The following is a 19,592-nucleotide window of genomic DNA, read 5'->3' on the forward strand; positions in this document are numbered from 1 at the left end:
ATGGTGGTTTACAGCCCTTCAGGAAGTGTAAGGCAAAAGAAACCTTTCTCTCGGAAGTTGCTTTTGTTAGGGTGTTTTAATTGTAACAGCGGCTGCAGAAAAACAAACAAACAAAGAAACAAAGAAACAAAATAAAACCTAATACAGGAGAAGAGAAGCGGGCCTTATTATTTTGGTTCTACTTGCTAAAAATTTGAGGGGGATATGTTCATTTAAATGAGCCAGGCTGGAATGCTGCACTTGGACGTAATTCCCCACGTACTGGATAAAGAGACGCAGGCATGTTGTGTTCCTTACTTTTCTGTTGCTGTGATAAACTCGCACACTCAAGGGAACTTATGGAAGACAGTTTATTTGGGCTTATGGTTCCAGAGGGACAAGGGTCCATCACGGTGGGGAGGCACAGCAGCCAGACGCTGGCAGGACAGCAGGAGACTGAGAGATCACCTCAACTGCAAGCACAAAGCAGAGCTTGAACTGCAAATGGGGCGTGGCTTTACCCCCTCACAGCCCTCCTGCAAATGGGGCGTGGCTTTGCCCCCTCACAGCCCTCCTGCAAATGGGGCGTGGCTTTTACCCCTCACAGCCCTCCTGCAAATGGGGCGTGGCTTTTACCCCTCACAGCCCTCTCCAGGCACGTACTTCTTAAAGCAAGGCTGCACTTCCCCACAACCTCTCTAAACAGAGACCCAGTGTTCCGATGCCTGAGGCTACGTGGGGCACTTCTCATTCAAACCACCATACATGTGCTTTGTACCGGGGCTCCTGGAGCGCCTTCTGGGTGGGAACTGGGGGCTGAACAGGATGTGAAGGAGCCTGGAAAGGCAGAGGTTTGCAGGATGCAATGCCCGGGGCTCATCCGTACTATTTCTCTATCTTCCCGCAGCCTTCGTCATCAGTCACTGAAACGGTATCAAGCACCTTCTGTATCCCTACCCTGTGGTATCACCACATAGTCCCAAGGTGAACACGATAGGTATGTATGCCCTAACCTCAAGGCGCTCACTAGAGGCAGGAATTCAGTCATCAAAGAGAGAACAAATACAACCTGGGGGACCAGAGACAAGTGCGGGCTGGTGTGAAGTGCAAGGTGTGGAATCCTCCCTGAGCCAGGACAGGAGGAGGCAGGAAGGTTCCAGGCAGGAGAGGACTGGAGGTGAAATGCAGCAACACAGGAAGGAGAATGCCTCGGGGAAGGGCTGGAGAAGCTGCAGCCCCGGAAAGAGAGGCAGGGAAGACAAGTGGGAAGAGGCCAGTTTTCTCCAGCAGAGGCCGGGAAGGCCGCTGGGGCCTGGTTTGACCTTCGAAGGCTCATCAGGAATTTTGTCCTTGACTCAAGGAGAAGGCGTCTGCAGCGGCAATGCAATGCCACAGGTACGATTTGCAGTCTGTCAGCAGAGTCCAGGCCAGAGTCCAGGCAGGGGAGTGTGGGGCAGATCCAGACCGCTGGGGCATCCAGGGCAGTTGGGAGGCCTGGAGTATAACCGGGTCCTGAGATGACAGTTTCTCCAAGTTTAGACCAAAGATTCTCTCTGGGGGACAGCAAGGCAGGCTAACAGAAGACAGGGCTTCACCTCTGGCCGCACTGGCCTCCCTCAGCAGAGTCATATCATGCACCTGTCGATAAGGTAGGAATGAGCTTTATGCTCACGAAAGGGAAACTTAGGACTAGGAACAGCCATGACTAAGGGACACAGTGGCATCTGGCTGAAGCTGGTCAGTGCCAGAGCTTGTACGTCTAGTCCTGGGCCGTCGGTGTATCACACCTAGGCCTTAGTCCTTGTCATCCTCATGGAGGGGCTCTAGGCAGCCTGGATCTTTGGTTTCTTCTCCAGATACTGCCAGAGGGTCAGCGCCTTCGCCAGGGCTTCCATTCAGGACACCTCCATCGGCCTCCATCTTCTCCTTTAGGTTCCGTTTGAAGAAGCCAACCTGTCAGAAGCACACATTGAATGGACACACGTCAGGAGACCAGCCACCCCCGCAAGACCTGAAGACGTCTAGAGACTGGCCGCCCCTGAAACACGTGATGTCTTATGCTGACAAATAGGATACAGATGGCACCTGCTTGGAGGATGGGGGATATCTGCATGTTTGCTTCTCGGAAATATTTATTTATTTATTTATTTATTTATTTATGTTGTTGTTGTTGTTGTTGTTTATCGAGACAGGATTTCTCTGTGTAGCTTTGGAGACTGTCCTGGAACTTGCTTTGTAGACCAGGCTGACCTCAAACTCACAGAGATCCGCCTGCCTCTGCCTCCTGAGTGCTGGGATTAAAGGCGTGGGCCATCGCCGCCTGGCAGAAATATTTATTTTTAAGGGGCAGTGAGCTGGCTCCAGGTAAAAACATTTGCCACACAAGTCTGACTGCTAGAATTTAGTCCCTCAGCTACAGTGGAAGGAGAGAACAGACCTCTGAAAGTTGTCCTCTGACCTCTACCTGGGCACTATGGCATGCTTCCCCCACCCCACCCCCCCATCAATAAGAGGGAAATTTAAAAATTGTTTTTAGATTTATTTTTATTATTTTGTGTGTATGAGTGTTTTGCATGCTTGGTGTGTGAGGAGATGGTAAGCCTCCATTTGGGTGCTAGGAATCGAACCAGGGGCATTTGAAAGAACACAAGTGCTCTTAACCACTGAGCCAGCTTTCCAGCCCACAAATAAAAAAAACCATTTAGGCTAGGTGTAGTAGTGCGTGCCTTTAATGCTAGCACTCTGGAGTCAGAGGAAGGAAGATTTCTGTGAGTGTAAGGCAGCTTGACCTACATCAGAAGTTCTAGGCAGCCAGGGATGCATAGTGAGAACTTGCCCCCTCCATCCCCCACAAAAAAGAATAAAATTAAAGAAATAGATGTTTTTGAAATCTCGTGACTACTTTAAAAAGCTTTAAGTTTGGTAATTTCCTTTTTAGACTCCTTAGAATGCCATGCATCAGCCAGGCATGGTGGCCCAAGATCACAGTGCCAGAATTCAGGAGGAAGGACAGAAGGATCTTGAATTTTCACCAGCTGGGCTACATACTGATACTCTCTTTAAAAAACGTCATGTGGGCTAATGCTGTAGCTCAGCTGATAGTGTGCTTGCCTAGTGTGCACACTACTCCCACACTGTAGAGCCTGTTGGGGGGGGGGGGCTGTGTTCCTAGCACTACGGAGGTGGAGGCAGGAGATTCAAGGGTTCAAGATCATTTTCGGCGACTTAGTAATTTATCAGGCCAAGGCCAGCCGAAGCCTGTCTCAACAAACAAAACAAAACACACAACAGGGGGTTGAAGAGATGGTACAGGAGTAAGGAGTGCTTAATGCTTTTGTGGAGGACCTGGGTTCAGTCCCCAACACCTCCCGTAACTCCGGGAGATCTGACTCTCTCTTCTAACCTCCCTCTGTGGGCTCCTGTATATATAAGGTGTACGTACACACACACACACACACACACACACACACACACACACATATGTCACATATAAATCTGTTAAGTAGGTGATTTTCTTTTCAGGGCTAAGACTGGAACCCAGGGCCTTCTGCATGCTTGCCAATTGCTCCACCACTGACACTCTTAGGTATCAGGTGGGTAATCTGACAATACCTTCTACCAGGAAGAATCTATAGTGTAGTGCTTAAATGTGTGCTGTGCACGCTCTCCTGAAAGCTTAACATTGTGTGTGCACACATGTGTGTTCCAGTGTCTCCTTCTCTGAGAATTAATTCTAATACTTGGACAAGTGTGGAGAGTGGGTAACAACGGCTGTTTTTGCCCCATGGTTTAGATAGATGCAAAAGGGAAACCGTCTACAGTACAGATGTTATATGATCCTTAATAGGGCAGTTGTTAAATGAAGACGGAGCACTGGGGCAGCCAGTTCAGAAGAAGGAGGAAGAGCTGACGGTGACCATGGAGAGGGAGACATCAGAACAAGGCATTACGTGGGAAACACAAGCCAACAGGCTGTGCAGCTTTACCCCATTTTTGCCTCTCTCCTGCTGTGGGATGTCCTGTATGCTGTAAATATGCTGCTATGATTGATTGATAAATAAAACACTTATTGGCCAGTAGCCAGGCAGGAAGGATAGGGTAGGCGGGACAAGGAGGAGAAGAATTCTGGGAAGTGGAAGGCTGAGGCAGAGAGATGCTGCCAGCCGTTGCCATGACAAGTGAGATGTAAGGTACGGGTAAAGCCACAAGCCGCATGGCAACTTATAGATAATAGATATGGGTTAATTTGAGATATAGGAACTAGATAGCAAGAAGCCTGAGCCATTAGGCCAAACAGTTTAAATAATATAAGCATCTGTGTTTTTATTTTGTAAGTGGGCTGCGGGACTGCCGTACTTGGTGGGAGCTCTTGGAGAAACTCTCCAGCTACACTCTCCCTTATCTTTTTTTAAAATTTTATGTGCATTGGTGTTTTGCCTGCATGTATGTCTGTGTGAGGGGGTTAGAACCCCTGGAACTTACAGACAGTCGTGAGCTGCCATGTGAGTGCTGGGAATTGAACCTGAGTCCTTTGGAAGAGCAGCCAGTGCTCTTAACCACTGGGCCATCTCTCCAGCCCCTTTCCGTTAACTTTTGAGACAGGGTCTCCATAGGCACCTATGCTGGCCTTGAACTTTCAGAGAGTCTACTCTGACCCCCACGTGCCGGGACTGTAGGTGAGCACCATTGCACCCAGCTTCGTTTCTGAAACTCTGGAGCCTTTTTTATGGAGCACCTGTCCTCTGTTCTTTTTTGTCCCTAATTTTTACTTCCTGTCCAAACTTCAGTTCAAATGCCACCTCTTCTCGGTGGCCTTCCCAGGTCCTCCAGCCTGAGTCAGGTGCCTCCATGACAGGTTCCAGAGTACACAGGCCCTGGGACAGCCTTCATTAGCTGGCTCCTGTCTGTGTCCTGTATTTCGACTGTGAACTTCATATGAGTGGGGGCCACATTTATATTGTATGTCTCTGTTTTACGGGGCCTTGTACAGTACCTGGCACCAGAAGGTCCCCAGTGTATGGGTACCTCCTTTCTCTTTCCTCTCTCAACCTGGTCCTGCCTGGACCAGGGCTGAACTGAGTGAGGGTAAAGTCTCCCGCACTTGTTCTTTGAGGTTTACAGCCCTAGCTGTAGATGGAGGGCATGAGCTGAGGCTTGCTCTGTCTCTTCTCCTCCCTGGTCCGGCATGCTCCGCCCTGGTCCCTGCCAGTGTCCCCACCCCCTCTGCCCCAGCTGTCTTGGCATTTCTTAACCACCCGGAAGCCCCTACCTTGTAGAGCGCTAGGAAAATCAGCACCAGCAGCACTAGACCCCCAATGCCGCTGAGCACATAGAGGTGCAGCATCTCCTTCTCGTAGACCACATCAACCTTCATGAGGACCTGGGGAGGAGAGCTAGGTGAGGGCAGGAAAAGGCCACCCACCCTAAACACCCCCGTGTGCCCAGTCCACCCCCAGTCTTATTTCTTAGGTGTGAATTGCATCATAGCGTTGGGCTCTGTCCACAGAGCCTTTTCCATAAATGTGCCACCCATTGCCCGAACCAGCCACTTGGCCACATGTACCACAGGCTGCCCTGAGACTTATGTGGTTTGTTTGCCATTGGCCTCAGTAGGAAGCACCTCAGCTGGGCACTCAAAGCCCAGAAGAATCTGCTCTCTGGGTTTAGGTCCACCTTCTGGCCACACTGAATTGCCTAATCCTCGAACCCTGGGCCTCTGTGCTCACTGCTGGGCTGGTGGCCCTTTGCTAAAGTACCATTGTGCTGATCTTTAGCAGACGCCTGGGTCTATAACATCTCAGGCAAGTGACCCTGCGGTTGGCTTGCTTCCCAGTGAGGTGGGACCACCCACTTCACAAGGATTTGGATCAGAGGAGGCCCTGACGGGGGCCAAGCGTCCCTTCTCCCATGGGACCCCTCCTATGAGCTCTGCATGGGCTCCCGAAACCTCTCTGCTGTCTGTCCTTAGGCTTCTGAGGTATGTACCTGGGCCATGGAGGCTTTGTTGCCATACAGATGGAAATGCTTGCTGCTGTTGAATGAGATGGAGAGTGAGCTGCAGAGGCTGAGCGTGGAGGAGGCCTGTGGAGGAAGGAGGGTGTCTTTCAGAACAGGGCTGAGAGCCTGGACTTCCGCCCATGTGCACAGGGTAAGAGAGGACCTCATCTTCTGCCTCTTCTCTACTGTGATGGTCTAATGTATCACTCACTCCCCAGTGTCAGAGTGGAGTTTCCCAGAAGGAACATGTAACTACCCTTGGCAACCATGGCACAAGGCTCTCCTCCCAGTGCTTGGGAGGAATGGTTGGAAGATCATAAGTTGCAGGCTAGTCTGGCTACACAGTGAGACCCTAACTTAAAAGCGAGCAAAGCTGGGTGTGGGTGTGGTGGCACATGCCTTTAATCCCAGCACTCAGAGCCAGAGGCAGGTCCATCTCTGTGAGTTGCAGGCCAGCCTGGTCTACATAGAGACTTCCAGGGTGACATAGAAATCCTGTCTCAAAAAACCAAAACCAAAAAAAAAAAAAAAAAAACCCAAAATAAAAAATAAAAATAAACAACAAACCGCACCACAAAAACAACCCCATAAATTTCAAACAAATCCCCGTGGTTCATTGTGGTTTGTTTGCACCTGTGCCAACCAGGGTGTTATTCAAGAAGAGACCAGTTGAGGGAGCCCAGGTGGAAAGCCCATCCCCATGACTCCTAAGGCAAATGGATCCTCAACATTCCTCACGGCCAGCTACAAGCAGGCAGTACCTTGATCTCCTCCGAGAGTTCCACTGTCCCGTTCACTTGGATGAGGGTCTCCCACCTGAAGACAATTGGGCAGCGGAACAGAATTCCAGGTAGACAAGGCTGCTGTGGTCAAGAACACCAGTCAGAGAGGTCCACCATTCCCAGCTTACTGCCCACCTCCAGCCTCATTCCTCAGCTCACACACCCATACCTCAGCCTCACTAGATGGCATCTTCAGGTCCTCACGGTGGCAAGTGACAGGAGGATCCTAGGAATTGGAGGTGGGGTCTTCAGTAGGTTTGAGGCCTCTTCCTCCCCCACGAACTCAGGCACCCCCACAGGATAATTTTGTCTAATTCAGGCATCACTGAGCCCATGGAACTGGGGTCCATCCGTCCACACTCCCTTCCTACATCTAGCAGTTTTATGTAGTTATTTCCCGCCGTGGACCAGCTCCCTTTGCCCTCTTCTGAGTGGTACTCACCATCTGCACACTCCATGTGTGTGTGATGGGGCTCCCGCTGTGAGGCTGTGGCACCCCAACCAAGGCCTCCAGTGCGGGCATGCTGTGGTCATAGGCAGAAGGCTGAATCCTCACCTGGGGAAGGGCAGAGACTGCAAAGCTTGAATGGCAACCACTCCGACTACCACCCACCCTGTGTGGCCTGAGGCACTGCTTGGGTGAGTTCTGGGGCCTGTTATCTTCCAGGTGGTACGTAAGGATGGACCATACCTGGCCCTGCTACTGTGCCTTCTTGCAAGTGTGGTTAAGAGCACTACTGACTGCTCTTCCAAAGGACCCAGGTTCAGTTCCAAGCACCCACATGGCAGTTTGCATCCACCTATGCCTCCAGTGCCAGAGGACCCCCCACCTTCGTCTGGTCTCTGGAGGCACCAGGCATGTAAGTGGTACACAGACATACATGCAGGCAAAACACCCATACACATAAAAAATAAAAATAAATAAAAGAAAGCGAGGCCTCAAGGACCCTTCCCCATGGAAGTTTGTACCTGGTAGATATGCTGGACTTGGTGGGTCTTGGGGCCTTTAGGGGTGAAACTGGTGTACAGTGTGGAGTTCTTCTGGCTGTGGAGAGAGATGTGTGGGGATGGAGGGAAGGAAGCAGTCCCGACCCCAGAAGCCTCTGCGCCTCCATCACTGTGCTGGGGACTTCACAGGCACCTTGTCATGGTCTACGACCAGTAGAGAGCAGAACTGAAGCTCTGGAAGTAAGGTCATACCTGGGGAGCCGTGTCTCACTACCACAGGCCACCTTCATTTGTGTCTCAACTCAGCTCATTGTCTAGATAACCATCTCTCCCTGTGAGTCCTTCCCGTGTGCACAGCCCTCTCTCTGACTTCCAGGACTTCACCCCTGCCTGCAGCTCCCCTGCTCACACCCACTGCCTCCCCCCCCCCCCCGCCCCTCTCCTGCACACACTGCCCGTGTTGGAGGCTGCCCACTCGCTTTCCCCGAGTCCTGCCTCCTTGCCTTTGCCTACGCTCTGCTCTCTGTCTCCTCCCCTGCCCTCATCCTGGTGCCTCTAGATGGAGGGACAAGGCCAGCTTTCTCCACGAGCCTTTCCTCTCTCCAACACCTGCCCCCCTCTTTCACGCCAGCACCACCCTGCATGACACTTACGTGCAGAAGTCCTGGAGACTTGAGCTCAGACACTGGCTCTGTCCTCACCACAGACCCAACCTCAAAAAGCCACTGTGCTCTCTCTATACCAACCAGAACATCCAACTAGAGACCCTTGAGTCCGCTACCCACTGCGTGCTGACGCCACTGACTCCATGTGCGGGAGTCTGCTCTGACTGGACGCTAAAGGGCTGGAGGGCAAAGGTCACTCTGGGACTGCCCTTCCCCTTTCTTCTAGCACTACAACCCCGGGAAGAAAGGGGATCCAGTGCAACTGGACCCAGCCAAGTGCTTTGGAATAAGACAAGCTTGAGCTTAGTCCTTCCTAGCCGCGTGGCCCTGGGCAAACGCCAGCCTTCTCACGGAACCCGTGTTCACTAGTAGGGTGCAGAGTGTTGAAGCTCCTCACAGGGGTAAGGGAAGCCTCAGAGAAAGAGAGAGAGCCTGCCACCAGTCAGCCAACAGCATGCTTCTCCACAGGTGAACGCTGACCTGAACACAGAGCTCTGAAAGGGTCTCCTACTTTGGAACCCTGAAGCCTGTTGTGGCAGGGATGAGTTCTGACTGAACCCGAGACATCCAAAAAGGAAGAGGGCTGGGGGTGAGGGGTCCCTGGGTGACAAGGACACCCAGGTGGGAAGGCTGGGGTAGAAGGAGGGAGTGACTGAGTTCTGGCACTCACTCTTCAACAAGGATGTTGATTGGGTACAGGACAGGGATGTGGATGGTGGCTGAGTTGTCCTCCAGGAGGCTTGAGTTCTCATTCTCACTGCGTGGGCAAGGTAGAGGGACACCATCAGAAGAGCACGGCCAGGCTTCCTGACCATCTAACCCCAGCACAGGCATGTGGATGGGCCTGCTCACCAGTGCACGGCACCATTCAGCTCGACCACATCTCCAAAGGAGCTGTTGAGCAGCGTGCTAAACATCACCTGGAGGCTGACCTGGCAGAGGAACAGAGGTGAGAGAAGATGGAGGTGTCTCAGGGTAACCTGAGTGCCTCACGGTCCTAGTTGGGTCACCAGCCCTACAGTGACCACGGAGTGTGTGCTTTCCACGACTCTGGCACTGGATAGGGGTCTCATTTCCACTGGACAGTTGAGGAAAACTCTGGGAGTGGGCTGAGTGAGGTGTGCAAAGCCACAAAATGAATTAACCCTGTCTTGGGTTTGTCTCATCCCAAATCCAGGCTCAGAGATGCAAAGCAGCTCTGTATACCTCCTCTTGTGACAGGATAGACCCTTCCTGGCCAACCACCTTCCCTTCGCCAGAACCGAGATCTCCTCCCTGTGTGCCAGCTCAGGCCCTTGTGGGAGAGCTGCTGGACACTCACCTGTCGGCCGGCTTTGAAGATGGGAGAGCTTACATTGCAGGCCAGTGTCTTGGTCAGGAGACTCGACTCGTCAGCCAGTTCCTGGCAGCTCACAGGTACTTGGCTGTGTGGCTGGGAATGAGGAAGCTTTTTGGTGAACAAGGTCTAGGGTCCCCCAGAGGCCACTAACTCTCAAGGCTTGTGGCTCCCAGGACACATGCTCAGAGAGGCAGGGCCAAGGAGGCAAAGAGGAAGCCATGGCTGAACTTAACGGTGCATGTCTTTAGTTGTTGTTACTCAAGAGGCTGAGGCAGGTGGATTGCCTGAATCCAAAAGTCTGAGTCCGACTTGGGCAATACTAAGATATAATATTAAAACAAACCACATAAAGTGAAATAAGTCAGATATGCAGGACACATGTTGTGAGTCCATTGTTACATGCAATCCAATATGTAAATTCACAGAATAGTGTATGAGAAGTTGGCAGGAGACCAAGAACAGGGAATGTTCAACAGGCTTGAGAGGACGTAAGAGTTCTGGAAAGAGAAAGTTGTGTGATACTGTGACTAGGCTCAAAGTCAGTGAACTGTATGCCTAGAAATGTTAGAATGCTAAAACTTAGATACATTCACACAATAAAAAAGCTAAAAGTAAGCCAGGCAGTGGTGAGGCATGCCTTTAATCCCAGCACTCAAGATGTAGAAGCAGGTGGATCTCTATGAGTTCAAGGCCAACCTGGTCTCTATAGTGAGTTCCAGGCCAGCCAGGGTTACATGTGAGAGCCTGTCTCAAAAAAGGAGAACAAAATATATACATACTTATTTGTTTTATGTATATGAGCATGTAGTTGAATGTGTGTGTGTGTGTGTGTGTGTGTGTGTGTGTGTGTGTGTGTATGCATGCAGGAGTCCACCAAAGTCAGAAGAGGCAACAGAATTCCTGGAATTGGAGTTACAGCAGTTGTGAGCCACCATGTGGATGCTGAGATCTGAACTTGGGTCATTTAGAAGAGCAGTTAGTGCTCTTAACTGCTGAGCCATCTCTTTAGTCCCTTTTAATTTTATTTTTAAGTACGTGTGTGTATGAGGGTGCACATATATGTGAGCTTTTTACATGGAGACCAGACTCAGGTCTTCAAGTGCAAGAGAAATCCTTTACCTACTGGCTGAGCCATCTCCCCAGCCCTTTTCCAATTTCCCAGCTCCAAAAAGATAATTCAGGGCCCCAAGAGCTTATGCCTCAGCTCAGAGTTTGATGAGCACCACCAGGCTGGGAATGCAGATGTGACCCTCAGAGTCCTACACATAGGCTGCCATGCCACCTACCCTGGCCATCCGGGCTACCCAAAGCTCATCATGGGAACAGGAGCCAGTGCAGGAAACGACTGAGGCAGGTGGTAGCCTCGGGCTCACCTTAAGCATCTCCACCTTGCGGAAGGAGAGTCCTCGAGGGAAACCCAAGCCCAGCTGCACCCAGTACGCGTCTTCTCCCGAGTTGCTCAGTGTCCAGTTCACGGCAAGGCTGGCAGAGGACGTCAGATGCAGGACTCCAGAGCTGGGGGATTGGGGATGACCAGAAAAAAGTCATGGGGGCCAAGATGGCAGGAGACAGCACTGGGTGAGGACGTCAGAGCTGAGGGAGCTGGCTGACCATAGACACCAGCTCCTATGCTCAGGCTCAGTGACCTAACACTAGCTAATCCCTGTGCAAGCACTGCTAAAGACTGCCTTCCTCAGAGAAGGAAGGTGACCCAGAGAGGAAGCCCCCTTCCTAGTGGACACAGCCCATGGGTGAAGGGTTTTTGACACTGCCTCAGTGTTCTTTGCAGCCACCTCAGGAAGATGGAGTTGAACTGAAGAAGAGTCGAGGGACAAAGGCTTACAGACCTGGCAGGGGACGACAGGGCCAGGTTTGCCTCACACTTCTTGTCCTCCCCACAGTTCTTCTCAAAAGGGACCTGAAAGACCAAGACAGGACCCAGATGGAGGCTCAGGCCCCGGACCCCGCAGAGCTGGACAGGGACCCCCGGACCATGTGTCTGCCTCCTCTCCCTCTTACCTCCTTAGTCACTGCGTGTATTGAAGGTCTCAGGATGGGCTGCGTGTCCCTGCCCTGTTGAACATGGAGGAGACAGAGTACTCGGGTGAGTGAGCAGGCCTTGTGATGGAGCTCAGCTGGAAAGACTGTGGCCTCCCCACACCCCGACCCACACCCACAGCCGGGTACACGGTCCTTCTCCAGGGACAGCTTCACAGTGGGCGGATGAGGCTTGGGGTGCCTCTCCCTCCCTTTGGTTGGGCTGGGACAAAGCAGACTACAGTCCCGCCCTTGGCAGTGGCTCGTGGCTGCTCAGCATCTGGCCTCACCGGCGTGCCAGTGGCCCTTTCTCCGTGCTTTTCCTCTGCCGACACCTTATCCTCCCAGGCCTGCTCTCCAACTCCTAGAAATTCAGTACCATTTTCACAGCTTTTCCTGAACTCCTGCTCTAGACCACAGGGCACTGGGTAATTCGTCTGATCATAAAACAGACACAGAGGCAGAAATGACAAGATGGCATCCACAGTGGTGAGGGGTTACGGTGAGACACGTACAGGGAAGCTCCAGAGCGTGGGAAAGGGACTCCTAACCCAGATAAGGAAGCATCCTGAAGCAATGGCATTCCTGCTAATTGTGGTATTTGGATCTAGAATGCCCACCTCTCCGTGTGCCAAGGGTTTGGTCCCAGCCTGTACTACAATTAAAAGGCGGCAGAATCTATACGCGCTAACACCTAATTGAAGAATGTTATGTCATTGGAGGCATGTCCTTGAAGTTGACACTGGTACCCCAACTCTTTCCTCCTCTCTCTTTACTTCCCAGCCCACAATGATGTGGGTAGGTGGCTTTACCAAACGCTCCCCACCATAATATGTGCTCATCATAAGCCCGAAGCAACAGAGCCAACTGATGGTCATGGACTGTGACCTCTGAGGTCATGAGCCCAAATGAACCTTTCTTATAAATTAATTATCTCTCAAGTGTTCGTTACCAGAACAGAAGGGCCTCTCCCAGGAGCAGGACTAGCTGCAGCACCGTGCTTTAGAAGGAGCAAGAAGGCAGGACAGAGTCCAGGTTCCACTGAGCCTTGTGGGCAATGCCGGGGCCCTGAGATTGTCTTCTAAAGGTAAGGGAACCCTGGGAGGACTTCAGAGGTTCTCACAGCTGGATCTAGAAGACTTCATCCTCCGGACTCGTCTTTAAGTGGACAGAGTCCTAGTGGTCTCTGCTGACAATCCCCACCCACCTCAACATTCACACAGGTGCCCACCACCCATGGAACCATGAGCCAAATGGATGACTAGGGCCTTGAACCCCTCAGCTGTTTTTCTGAAAGAAACAAGGTCCATCGTCCATCTCCCTTGACCATATCAACATACACCACCCTCACATCCCATCCCACCCCCACTGCCTCTACCTAATCTACTCCTTTTGTAAAATCCAGAACTAATGGCATTTCCCAGGGAGGCTGTCCTGACACTGACTATGACCTCAAGTACCAGCTGATGTGCTGGGTTTTCATTAGAGGCTGCTGGTAGTCCCTGAACAGGGCTCCTCACCTCTTGCCTTAAGAACAGTCTCCACATTTTTTTCTTTCTATTTATTCTTCTCCGTACAATACTTCCTGATGCAACCTCCCCTCCCCCCTCTCCTCTCAGCCCCCACCCCCAGAGCCACTGCTCCCCCAGAGTCACTGCTCCTCCACTTCCCTTCAGAAAAGAGCAGGTCTCCCAGGGATATTAGTCTCTACTCCGCCCCCCCCCCCCCCCCGACAGGGTTTCTCTGTGTAGCCTTGGCTCTCCTGGAACTCGCTTTGGAGACCAGGCTGGCCTTGAACTCACAGAGATCCGCCTGCCTCTGCCTCCTGAGTGCTGGGATTAAAGGCATGCACCACCACCGCCCAGTGAGTCTCTGCTTTTCCTAGTTTTTCTTGCAGCCGAGTGTGAACACGTGACTAAGTTCTAATCCTTGGGATGTCAGTGAACATGTTATGTAGATTTTCTAGAAAATATTCTTCAAGGGAAGCTGTGTGTGCTGTTTTGTCCTCCTTGGCCAGGTGCACAGACGTGATAACCCGAGCCCAGGCATCTTTGAGCACAAGATGTCATCACCCAGAAACCACCCAGACCTAGAAGCAAAAGGGTTTTTGGTCTTTGCAAATAGTTTGTTGACTCCTGATTTAGAAGTACAGAAGCCAAACCAGTCCCACCTGCCTTGTACAAAAAAAAAGACTTCCCACATGATGGAAAGAGAGAGCTGATCTACACACACACACACACACACACACACACACACACACACATCAATATATGTAATATAATTTTGATATCACGCTTAGCTGGGTGTGATGGCTTACACCTGTAATCCCAGCAATTAGGAAGTTGAGGTAGCAATAAGAATTATCAAGCATTCCAGGTCAACCTGGGCTACAGAGTGAGATGGGGCGGGGCGGGGGGGGGGGGGGTGTCTCCAAACAAACAACAAACCGAACAAACAAAAACCAAACACGAAAAAGCCAGTTTTAAAGCAGACCTCTATTATTTGAAGTTGGGTAGGCCTAGCAGATACCTTGGCCTAGACAGAGCAAGTCGCCTATGTATGATTCAGAGGCCCAGATACCACATGTTCTGAGGCTGAACTCTCTAGTCCTGTTCCTGACAGAGTTGTGCTCTCTCTTAGGGCTTCCTGCTGTGGGGTGCCATCATCCACCCATATCCAAAAGACAAATGGCCACTGTCTTTTGCCTCTCTGCACATCTGAAGCTCCTGACAATCTTTCTCTAGAATCTTTTTTTTTTTTTTTTTTTTTTGAGCTGAGGATCGAACCCAGGGCCTATTCGCTTGCTAGGCAAGCACTCTACTACCGAGCTAAATCCCCAACCCCCCTCTAGAGACTCTTTAATGCATCATCTCCTCCTCTCCATTCCCACAGAGCACCTTGCTTCACACCTGACTATTGCCCGGTGGAACCCACCACCACAGCATCCTCCCTGCCTCCAGGTTCACGCTGCTCACATCAGTGCTAGAACTAGCTGCTTAAATATCCATGTGACAGTAGCAAAGTCTCCTCCCTCTCTCCTAAATATCTGGTCCCACCCTCCAGGCTTTGGTTGCCTCCGTACATATTGGGCATGTATACCATCTAGGTCTGCTCCCTGGCACTGGGTTAGGGTCACAACAGTGGGAAGGTCTCTCTCTTTTACTTGATTGGCACAAATCTGACAAAGAAGGTACCAATACAAGGGCAACAAGCTACACACAATGAAGAAAGCTTCCCGAGCTTGGCCGCAGGCCACGTGTCTGTGATCAGGGTTTAGGGAATGGAGGCAGGTATACCAGGAGTTCGAAGACAACCTGGGCTTCACACCAAGCTCCAGGCCAGTCTGGGCTACATGAAGGAGGGAGGGGGAGGAAAGAAAGGAGAGGGAGAAGGAAAGAGTCTTGATGTCTCTGTCCAGGTGTCTGGATACAGACGCACACAGAGCTAGGCCTGTGCCTCTGTCTGGTTTGGTCAATGCCCCTTCTTGCTCACATCAAGTTTTAGTTGGGTTTCTGACACTGGCACTAAAACCACCCCTGAGGAGCTGGAGAGTCGGCTCAGCAGTCAGGAGCACTGACCTCTCTTGCAGAGGACCCAGGGTCAGTTCCCAACAGCCATGTAAATGGTAGCTCAAAACTCCAGTTTCAGGGCATCTGGTGCCCGCTTCTGACCCTCATGGGCACATATGTAGTGCAAATACATACATGCAGGCAAAGCACTCACACACAAAAGTAAAATTAGTAAGTGTGAAAAAAATTAACTCATGAATATATAGCATTTCCTTTTCCCACATACAAATTCTTTGATGTCTCCACAATGCCCTTGACTAGACCCTAAGACCATCTGACTCCTCTTCCTCTTTACACCCATCATCCCAGAGTCTCCAGTGTCTTTCATCTATGCCACATTATGGTCTTTCTGAACACTTACCTCTCCTCTTGGGGACCTCTGGGTCACCTCTACGGGCAGACTTGCCTTACCCCCAGATCTCTGGCATACATCACTGCAGCCTGGCCTGTAATTTGACAGCTGTACCACTGAAGAGGGTAGTGACCGTGGGTTCTCTGGCAGCAGGCTGTGAGCTCCTCCAGGGCAGGGTCACACTTATGGACCACAGCAGAATGAGTGCCCAGAGGTGGCACAGCACAGAGTGGGCCTCAGTTAGCTTTGCCCAAGTGCATGTGCAGCAGCCAATACACTGCGCTTGTTTCTTGTAAGCACCCTGCCCTTACCTCCAAATCCCAGGATTAGAGGGGTGCACCCATCGTATGACACCAAAGGCACAGAATGACCTTGATGGTCACCACACGGCCTCCTCTGGAAAAGCCTCACTAACAAGAGCTCTCTACATAGTAGAAAGCAGTCCCAGGAGACGGGTCGGGAGAGAACCTGCTGAGGCCTTGCTAGGAAGGTCCACAATTGAGTTCCCAGGTCACTCTTTCCCCCAGACCTCTCACCAGACCAACCACCAGCCGACCGTCAAGTGTTTCCAAAGAGGGTGTCACACTTCTGACGCGCCTAGGGAGCGTCTGATCTCGGGAATTAGGATGGATTTTTTTCCCCCACTAGCTCCATAGCACCCCAATTTGACATTGATTTGACCACACAGAGGGAGAAGGCTAATTCAGGTGCCCCGTCTTTGTAACCTCAGGGACAGGCCGAGCCCAAAGCTAGGCCAGTGCTGGAAAGTAATGTGGTTGGGCTGATGCCTAGCAGGGCCTAGAACAGCTTCACTGAAGAGACCCTCCAGACTCCACCCATTACCTCTTCTTCCTCAGAGCCCTCAGAACCTGGGGAAGACCCTGCCCCCCTTCCTCCCAAAGCAGTTTTAAATACAAACTCCTATGAATTCCCTTTGCTTAAGTAACACATATTAGCTTTACCGTTGCTAACTAGATTTTCCAGTCTTCCCTTTAAACATCCATTAATCTTACCATCTTTTGGTTCCTTGGTGTTCCTTCTCCCTCCAAAAGAGAGAAATTCAGAGAGACATTGATGGGGGAGATGAGGTCTTGAATGCAGATCTGAGGGTGAGAACATGGTGTCATGATGAATCTAACTGGAACCCCAACCCCGACTAAGAGCATGCTTCCTCTGTACTTGACCAGCAATAACACTCTAGTAGTTATATGTTAAGAGCTTACCATTTTCCACCACACACACTTAAATACACTAAACACATTTATTATAGATCAGGCGTTTATAATGTGCTTCCCAGTACAAGAGCTCACTCCTCATTGTCAGACATCATTAATCAGTCCCACAGTTTTCCACAGGTTGTAATGGAAGCACTTGAATCGTTTGGGGTGGTTTGAATGAGAGTGACCCCCATAGGTTCATACATTTAGATACTTGGTCTCCAGTTGGTGGAACTGTTTGGGAAGGATTAAGAGGTGTGACCTTGTTGGAAGAGGTGTGTCACTGAGGATGGGCTTTGAGGTTTCAAAAGCCCATGTAATTCCCATTTAGCTCTCTCTGCTTCTTGCTTGTAGATCAGATGGCAGCTACTCTAGTGCCATGCCTGCTTGCCTGCCTGCCTGCCTGCCTGCAGCCATGCTCCCTGCCATGATGATCATGGACTCACTCTCTGAAACTGTAAGCTAGTCTCCAACAAACTCTTCTATAAGTAGTCTTGGTCATGGCGTCTCTTCATAGCAATAGAAAAGTAACTAAGACACCATTATTAAATTGATCCAAGCATGGTGGTTCATGCTTATAATACCAGGACTTAAGAGGCTGAGGCAAGACGATTATCTAGCACTCCAGGCCAGCCTGGGCTACAGAGTGAGACCTTTTTCAAACAAACAATGTTTTAAAGATTGCTCTAGGGAGCTGAAAGATAGCTTATTTGTTAAGAGCACTGGCTGCTCTTCCAGAGGACCCTGGCTTGATTCCCAGCACCCACAGATGGCTCACAACTATCTGTAACTCCAAACCTAGGAGAGCCAATGCTTTCTGTCTTGCTTGGGCACCAGGCATGCAAGTGGTACAAAGACATACTTGTAGGCAAAACACCCATATACATAACATGTGTAAACATATATAATATATACATATATAATATATACACATTTATTTAATGATACATATTATCTATATATCTATCCTAGACAGCCGTTATCAAATTTCATACAGGAATATTCCAGAACAACTAGGCTATTCTTTCTCTGACTACAGACTTTGGTTTAATCTTTTGTTATTACTAGTGGCCATAATAGCCTAGGTAGGCTGTCAATTTGAACTATGCCTAAGGAACCTGTTGCTCTTCAGAGTGGGCACAATCATTCCCTATTCAGAATGAGGGGAAGAGCTCTAAAAACTGACATGATTGTCTTCACATCTAGAGCTGAGAGGAACAGAGCCAAGAACCCACATACCCAGATCTAAAACTCAACGTTCCCTGTAACATGCTGCTGTCTTCTCCGGCAAATTTATGTTTTAAGTTTCCAGAGCTAGAAGAGTGGGGTGCGAGGAGCAGAGGGACAGGGTATTAGTCAGGAACAAACCGAGACTGGGAGTGGACAATTGTCCAGGGTGGGTGCCGACCACCTGGGTACTGCTTCTAGTTCTGTGGGTTTGCCATCCCAGAGAAGAAACCTAACACAAGCAAACTCCATTTGGACATTTCAGCAACTGTCCAAAATAATATTTTTAAAAAATGGGCCAATGAATGGTGAGATGGGTCAGGGGTTAAGAGCACTGGCTACTCTTCAAAAAGTCCCGGATTCAGCTCCCAGCATCCACACAGCAGCTGACAATTATCTATAAGGGATCTGATGCCTCTTCTGATGTGCAGGTGCACATGCAGGTAGAGCACTCATAAAATACATATACAAATAAACCTTTGAAAAGCAAAAATTAATTAGTTAGTTAATTAATTGGGGAGGGGGCTGGGTGTGGTGGCGCATGCCTTTAATCCCAGCACTCAGGGGGCAGAGCCAGGAGGATCTCTGTGAGTTCAAGGCCAGCCTGGTCTACAGAGCAAGATCCAGGACAGGCACCAAAACCAATACAGAGAAACCCTGTCTCAAACAAAACAAAACAAAACAAAACAAAACAAAACAAAACAGGGCTGGGCATGGTGGTGCACACCTTTAATCCTAGCTCTCTGTCGGGGGGGGGGGGGGGGGCAGAGGCAGGTGGATCTCTGTGAGTTTGAGGCCAACCTGGTCCACAGAGTGAGTTCCAGAACATCCAGGACTACACAGAGAAACCCTGTCTTGAAAAAAAAAAAAACCAACCAAACTAACAAAAAAAAGAAATGAGTGTCATTGTCACAGCTGTATGGTGATAGAGCTAAGCCTGTACCCTCATTGCTTCTCGCTTCGGTCAGCCCTTCCCAGAACACCAGCATCAGCTCCCTTACCGGGAAGTGAAACCTGAAGTCCATGCAGGATTTAACTGGGGTGACAGATGTGTTCCCACTGAGCTCGTGGCTCCCTCCCGAGAACAGACCTCGTCTGCGCGTCCGATGGCCATCCAGCTGCAGGGTGTAGCTAAGGTTGGCAAGCAGGCGACCTGGGCACAAAGGGAGGCTGTTGAACGATGGGAGTCCTCCCAATGCTGGGAGCTCTTCTGGGAACAGGAGGATGGCAGTGACCTTGAAACTGAGTCGTGAGGGCCTGGATCTGGAAGCACACCGTGAGCGTGACTCCTTTCTTCTGCTCCTGACTGGCTGAGAAGGAGCACTCCACCTCATGCACTGGGATTTCATTTGGGGAGAAGGACATCTCAGTGACAACATCCACCACAGGCCTCGAGCTGCAGAGCAGAAAACCACTAAGTCTCTCCCTTGAGCACCACAAACCACTGGGCTTGTGACTCACATTTGGGAGCTCTGTCCAG

The 19,592-nt window shown here is 50.6% G+C and overlaps 1 protein-coding gene across 2 annotated transcripts in view; it reads right to left on the reverse strand.

The window, feature by feature from the left end:
- Positions 1-332: 332 nt before the first annotated feature.
- Itgal (integrin subunit alpha L) overlaps positions 333-19,592 on the reverse strand; it is a 38,893-nt gene continuing 19,633 nt past the window's right edge. The window contains exons 16-31 of one of the 2 annotated variants that reach the window (XM_059266565.1): positions 19,348-19,508; positions 19,114-19,265; positions 16,682-16,771; positions 11,730-11,783; positions 11,558-11,628; positions 11,084-11,225; positions 9,693-9,803; positions 9,224-9,303; positions 9,042-9,128; positions 7,728-7,803; positions 7,201-7,314; positions 6,928-6,984; positions 6,738-6,836; positions 5,965-6,060; positions 5,249-5,359; positions 333-1,932 (exon numbers count right to left, since the gene is read on the reverse strand). In XM_059266565.1, coding sequence (XP_059122548.1) covers positions 1,774-1,932; positions 5,249-5,359; positions 5,965-6,060; positions 6,738-6,836; positions 6,928-6,984; positions 7,201-7,314; positions 7,728-7,803; positions 9,042-9,128; positions 9,224-9,303; positions 9,693-9,803; positions 11,084-11,225; positions 11,558-11,628; positions 11,730-11,783; positions 16,682-16,771; positions 19,114-19,265; positions 19,348-19,508 — 1,660 coding nt within the window. In that variant the 3' untranslated portion in view covers positions 333-1,773. Of the gene's footprint in view, positions 1,933-5,248; positions 5,360-5,964; positions 6,061-6,737; positions 6,840-6,927; positions 6,985-7,200; positions 7,315-7,727; positions 7,804-9,041; positions 9,129-9,223; positions 9,304-9,692; positions 9,804-11,083; positions 11,226-11,557; positions 11,629-11,729; positions 11,784-16,681; positions 16,772-19,113; positions 19,266-19,347; positions 19,509-19,592 lie in introns of both variants that reach the window. The other variant, XM_059266558.1, reaches the window with a different exon arrangement.

This window comes from Peromyscus eremicus, chromosome 1 (genome assembly GCF_949786415.1).
Source record: "Peromyscus eremicus chromosome 1, PerEre_H2_v1, whole genome shotgun sequence".
NCBI classification, from domain to species: domain Eukaryota; kingdom Metazoa; phylum Chordata; class Mammalia; order Rodentia; family Cricetidae; genus Peromyscus; species Peromyscus eremicus.